Genomic DNA, 6,602 nt, shown 5'->3' on the forward strand with positions numbered 1-6,602 from the left:
TTAAAATAAATTTTTTTATATATTAATTTTTAAAATATTGGAAGATATTATATTATACAATATCATACCAAACGCTGGATAATATTAAAATTTAATCAGGTCTTATACAATTAGATCTTATACTATCAAGCCTTATCTTATATTATGTATCAAACCTGCAGTATTCAGCGTCTCACATTTTCTTGAAATGGGCTTTCCTTAATTTTGGGCCATGAATGTGGGCTTCATTTTCATGGGCCTTTGAACATGGACCGAGACCCATTTTCGATTGCTGCCTTCCAACAAATTCCTCCAAAGTTAGGGTTTTGGTTGGAGCTGAGATTTTTGTACTCTCACTCACCAAATCTTCTTCTTCTTCTTCTTCTTCTTCTTCTTTCGGTGTTGTTCACCCTTCTCATCTCAACTCTTCACCATGAGCAGGTCAGGGCAGCCACCAGATTTGAAGAAGTAAGTTTTTCTCTCATTTTTCACTTCGATTTTATTTTTTTAATTTTGCTACACTTTGTCGGTGTTAATATGCGTTTTCCTGTTTTTTCTTTTGGGGATGCGGCAGGTACATGGACAAGAAGCTTCAAAGTAAGTTTGATTCTGTATCTGTGCTTCTTCTAAACAATGTATTTTGGATGTTGTTATTGTCTTCCTTGTTTGGTTAGGATTTTTATTTTTTACATTAATTGAGTTTTTTATTTTTTGAGGCCATGGAAATATCCTTCTTAAATTGCATTTTTCACTGTCATTATAGTTCAGTGTTTTCTGGTGATGAGGTTGAGTGTTGGGAAATTTGATTTTATTTATTTGATAGCTGAAGATGGTTACGTGGAACTGAGAATGTTTTAGCCTGGTTGATAATTCAACAGGTATTTTATTTTGGTTCATGTTCTGAATATCTGTTATCTTAAGTTTCTGTATTTTATGTTGAATAATGATTGCCTCACTTCGGGTGTGAGAGATACGAGCCTATTGAGATCAAGTGTGATAGTGAGAGTATCATTACGCTTTTATCTGTTTATTTATTTATTTTTGAGTTGCAGGGAAATACATACTAGTTATTGCTTCACCTATTCATTAGTCATTAAGGATGCATTAGGTCCTTTTTTTTTAATTTGGTTTTTGTTTTGTTTCTTATTTATGTAGCTGTTGTTTTTTATTATTTGTGAATTCTGCTTGTGTTGTTTGTTTGTTTGTTGGTATATATCTATGCACATATGGGTTAAGCACTTAAACCTATAATATTTGAAAACAATTCTTACAATTGGGGGGAGGGGTACTGAAATACTTGGTATTTCCTTGCAGTCAAGCTGAATGCAAATCGCATGATTGTTGGTACTCTCCGGGGCTTTGACCAGTTCATGAATTTAGTTGTTGACAATACTGTGGAAGTGAATGGCAATGAAAAAAATGACATAGGGATGGTGGTGAGTCCTCATCTATTGCATTATCTTTTTAATATAAGTGATCATGGTATAGCAACTAATAGAGTATGAACACGGTTTTGAAATTGATAATTTTACCCACTTACTGCAGGTAATTAGAGGAAATAGTGTGGTCACTGTTGAGGCACTTGAACCCGTGAACAGGAGCTGATGTCTGTTCTTGTAAACTTTTATAAGTATATTTTCAGGTTTCAACGGCTGTGTATGTGAACAACGTAGCTGCGGAGAGTAACATGTAATTGTGGTCATGTTAGCCACTAATTCGGGGTTGTTTTTAGTCTGATTTGTCAGTGCAAGATACCTCTAAGGCTTTAGTGGCATTGCAGTGACTTGACTTAATTAAATTGATGTTTGCATATATCCCTTTTAGTTGAATTTCATCTCTTATCTTTTTCTATTGCATTTAGCATGGTACTTCCCTCCATGCTATAAAGTCTAATCATGGGGTTGTTTATGGAGCTATTAGAGGTTTACACTACTTGTTTTTGTTTAAGGAATCATTTTTCTGTTAAGGACATCACTTTGGCTAATTCATTTTAATAAGTGAAGTTCTATGTGGTCTCTCAAATCATTTTTGAATACTCCCGGTTTAATTGAGGTAGTTAATCCTTGTTTTTAATTAATTTCTACAACTTTAAACTTTGTAGTTTTTATCTGTAAAACTCAGCCTTACTCGGATCTTGTGTTTGTGGAAATGAGAATTTTTTTTCTAAACTAAGGGGAAGTAATTGTTATTTTGCTTATATATTTTCCTGCCAGAAGTATTTTCATGTCCATCTGGAAAGGCAGAATGTGTGGTCTTCCTATCATAGCCTTAAAAAACATTGCTGGTTAATACACGTAATAATATTCTTGCTATTTTTTTCCCCCGAGTGTTCATTTTGCGCATTCAAATCAATGATACTCTAGAAGGCCTCGTTGCTCTCGCAATGACTTTTTAAAATATTCTATTGTCCCGTACGTAAATTGCGTTGTCTAATGTTGCCTTTGCTAGAAATAGTTTCTTCTCGTTCTTTTTGCAGTGCGTATGTCCCCTGAAGCTTCTGTTACATAGCAATTGCAAATACTTAATCATCTTGTCTGGTTTTGTTTACTTAGAAGTCTTTTAATTTGGTCGTGATACCTTTGCAGTTTAATTCATGGATGATGCATGGATCTGCCTTTCTGAAACATAATGCATGAAAGTATAACCTTTGAGATAAAAAGGGAGAATCATATCAAACCAATAATTTTCTCTGATGTGCAATTTCTGGCAACAGTTAGCTAAATTTTTAGCTGTTTAATCGGTCTTGCAGAAGGATTCCTACTGCTGCAGTGGGGTATGAGCGTTGTAGCCTCACGTATTGCATGCACTTATCAGTATGAGAACCATAGTGTCAAAGTCACATAAAAAGGCGTTAAACCATGTTTGGGGAGTCCGCTCGCACTTGGAGGGCTAAAAACACGTTTGTGCCTGCCACTTTGAATCTGAACATGAAACAAAAATATTCTGACCTTCTGAATTATAATGGGGTGAGAGTATGTGTTTGATCCTAGTTAGTATTATCTTTAGGAGAGATTTAAAACTTTAATCTTTTACTCATCTCGAATAAGATTGTCTTCCATGAAGAATAGCTGTAGTTAATCTAAAAAAAGAAAAAATTGGTTTTTCGGCCCACCACATAAGCTTATGATATGAAGTCTCCTTTTCACTTTCTATTATTCTTCTTGATTCTTAACTTTAAGCAACGGGAAAGAGGTCTAGGATGTTGTTAAATACAGAACCCTGTCTGGGCCTTAAAAGACTCCTGCAAAGTTGCACGGAGCCATGGATTAACTTTGCTTTAGCATTATATCCGTTAAGAAAAAAGTTCATGGGTGCCTTCTTTGCGGGACAAGAAAATCGTACAGGTCATTGCAATTTTTGGTTTGTTATTTCTTGGTTCCGATATATAGCCCACCTATCACCCAGAAAGAATCTGCTTTTCTTCTTTTACATTTGATTTCCCCTATCAAATATCAGCCAATGTGCTTTCTTGTAGGGGGTGTTTGGTTGGAGGGTTCCTTGAAGATGCATAGGCATTTGAAAGATGGGATTAGTCGGTGGCCATGTTTGGTTGGAACTTTCTGAAGAAAAGTCCACCTAAATCATTACCCCATCTTTACAGTTTGCATGTGCTTTTGATCCAAAAACCCGGCCATACTTTCCCATTTGCGATGTGGTATATTACGTTATCTATGTAAATCTTCAGAATGGGCAAGAGGCATATGACCAGCGTACCCACCACTTGTGCACGAAACTGAAAATATCTATCTGGTTAGATCTATTTGTTGCAGAGTTGTTGTGGCGCCTAACAACCCAGATGAGGCTACTTTAGGATATCATCAGTTTGATTGGCATCAGGACTTCAATCACAGCTTTTATACTAGTTTTAATGGTACAGGTTATTCTGAGGAGGATGCTATTCCTCATATATCTAGCTATCTACCAAGCATCTGCCCTCTTCTTTCTGCTTTCTTAGGTCCAAAATGTGCACTTTGGGACTGTCCAAGGCCTGCGCAAGGGATGGACTGGTGTCAAGACTATTGCAGTAGCTTTCATGCTGCTCTAGCTTTGAATGAAGGGCCACCAGGCATGACCCCAGTTCTACGCGTGTCTTCAAAATGAATTCAAAAATATTTAAAGTCAGGGGTATTTTTGTAATACCCACTGCATTTACTTATCTATATGTTACTTATAGCCAAACATTGACTTTATAAAAATTACTTAATTTGCCCATCCAAATTTTTTCCAACCAAATAATTTTTTTTACATTTTCCTATCAAACATAATCCTCCAACTATTTCTCTATGCATAACATTTTCTTATTATTCATAAAATTTCTCTCCAACCAAACGCTCCCGTAAGGATTAAATGGTAGCATGTGTTTGGAGAGAACTAGTCAGAAAATACAGCTTGTCATGGACGGTTGCATGCTGCTTTTCTCAAACAAGCTAATCAAGCAGATAGCTTCTTGTCGTGTCTTGTACCAAAGTATTAGAAACAATGTTACTATTAGATGCTGATAAAACGACAAGTACAAGTATTTTGCATTCATAATCGCAAAAATTGTAAAGATAAAACAATTAGGTAAGAAAACTTGTTTGGCATTACCTTTTCTGGGCAGCCACATGTAGCACCATTTAGATCTCCATAGAAAAATGAATTTGCAAATGAGATTAAGTACGTAGTGAAAAAGACAAGAAGATGGAAAAACAAAGTTATCAGAAGACAAAAATTCATTTTGATAATGTATAAATAAAATCAACGGTTATGGATGAACGCAGGAGTTCTTATTCATATATTGGCATAAGTGGATCCCTTCCTTATTTTATTTATTTGAAAGGTTTGGATCCCTTTCTTATTTTGTCCCAGCAATTTATCTTTCCCATTGATCGAAAAGAAGAGAAAAAAGCAACATTAAGTGTGTTTGGTAGAGGAGAAATTTTTTTTATCCGGGAATCACGATTTCCAGGAATATGATGGGAGGAGGAGTTTTCTGGGAATGTTACAAAAAATGTGTTTGGTAGACGAAAATATTCTCATGAATATTGGGTTAATTTTACTAATGCTATGTTTAGTTGTATTAAATTTGTTCTTCCCATAGAAATCCTATAATACCACCCCCTGTATGGTATTCCTGGATGGTATTTTCAAAAAAATTTACACATAAAATAAAATAATGGGAAAATCACATTCCCATAAAATTTTTAAAAAACTTGTACCAAACATGGATAAATATGATTACCATTCTCAATTTTCCGAAAATCCTAAAAAATGCCACGTACCAAACGGTCCCTAAAATAAGTTAAATTCCACTTTTCAACCTTTTGCTTGATAATTCTCTTCCTTTCAATGAAAACTTTTAGGGAAGAAAAAACGGCATACCAGAATTTTTTTAAAAGGAAAAAGTATACGTCATTTTAAAGCAGTGGCAGACCTGCGTATGTTTTAGTGTGTGCAGGTGCACACAAAAAATTTTTGGAGAAAAAAATGAATAGAATGTATTTTGGGTCATCAACAAAAATTACATGACTTAATTTAATCTCTTAAAAAAAAAGTCGACTCGTGATCCCTTTAAATTCTAAAATAGACCCATGTTAGTCCTTTTGAGGGATTAATGTGAGTGTTTTTGAATTTCAGAGACTATGATTTTGATTATCTAGGGCTATTTTTGAATTCTGAAGGATCACGAGTAGACTTTTTTTCTAAAGAGATAAAATTGAGGCCCGTAATTTTCGTTGAGGACCCAAAATGTTATATTGTAATTCAAAGAAATCAGAGAGAGAGAGAAGAGATGAAGAGAGAGTACACACGGAGAGAGAATGAATAGTATTTCTTGAAATGAGGTGTTACACGATAGACTATATAGACACAACAACTATTGCCACGTGATCTAGTTCAGTTACAACTATAATCAGTTATCTAAAACTGAGAAAATGACCTTTGTGTACAGCTATACAGCTGTACACCTTTATCTACTATAACAGGCCCCCTCAAACTCAGGGTGGATGAAGATAAGAAGAAGAATCAACCACCATGAGTTTGTCCCTCAATACAGCAAACCGTGTGGCAGAAAGACTCTTGGTGAGAGTATCAGCAACTTGATCCAAAGCTAGAATGTGACAGACCTTGATATCTTTGGAAAGAACACGTTCTCTAACAAAAAAGATGTCCAATTCCATATGCTTTGTCCGTGCATGCAGAACAGGATTATGGGAGAGAGAGAGACAATACTCAGGTTATCACAAAGAATGAGAGGGGTAGTAAATGGAACGTGAAATTCAGTGAGAAGAGACTTGAGCCATAGAACCTCTGCTGTAGCTAGAGCAAGGCTGCGATATTCAGCTTCGGTGCTTGAGCGAGCAATCAGATTTTGCTTCTTGGACCACCAGGACACCAAGTTAGAACCAAAGAAAACACATGCACCTGAAGTAGACCTCCTGTCATCAGGGTCACTAGCCCAATCTACATCACAGAAGGCAGTGATGGAGAACAAGTGACTGGGATTGCACGGCTGTAACATCATACCATGATGTAAAGTGCCATTTAAGTAACGTAGAATTCTTTTGACAGCAGCCCAATGGTCTTCAAGAGGTTGAGCCATAAACTGACATGCTTTGTTGACTGAGTAGCTTATTTCAGGCCTA

General features: G+C 35.8%; 1 protein-coding gene across 1 annotated transcript; it reads left to right on the forward strand.

Moving 5' to 3' along the window:
• Window positions 1-308: 308 nt before the first annotated feature.
• On the forward strand, window positions 309-1,854 carry LOC133309900 (probable small nuclear ribonucleoprotein G). Its single transcript, XM_061510765.1, has 4 exons — window positions 309-447; window positions 554-576; window positions 1,294-1,415; window positions 1,525-1,854. Exons 1-4 carry the CDS (start codon window positions 413-415, stop codon window positions 1,582-1,584), a joined length of 240 nt encoding a protein of 79 aa, XP_061366749.1. The 5' UTR covers window positions 309-412; the 3' UTR covers window positions 1,585-1,854.
• The last annotated feature ends 4,748 nt before the right edge of the window (window positions 1,855-6,602 follow it).

The sequence above is a fragment of the Gastrolobium bilobum genome, unplaced genomic scaffold (assembly GCF_033153095.1).
Source record: "Gastrolobium bilobum isolate Gb01-03AN ecotype WA unplaced genomic scaffold, APGP_CSIRO_Gbil_v1 utg6679, whole genome shotgun sequence".
NCBI lineage: Eukaryota > Viridiplantae > Streptophyta > Magnoliopsida > Fabales > Fabaceae > Gastrolobium > Gastrolobium bilobum.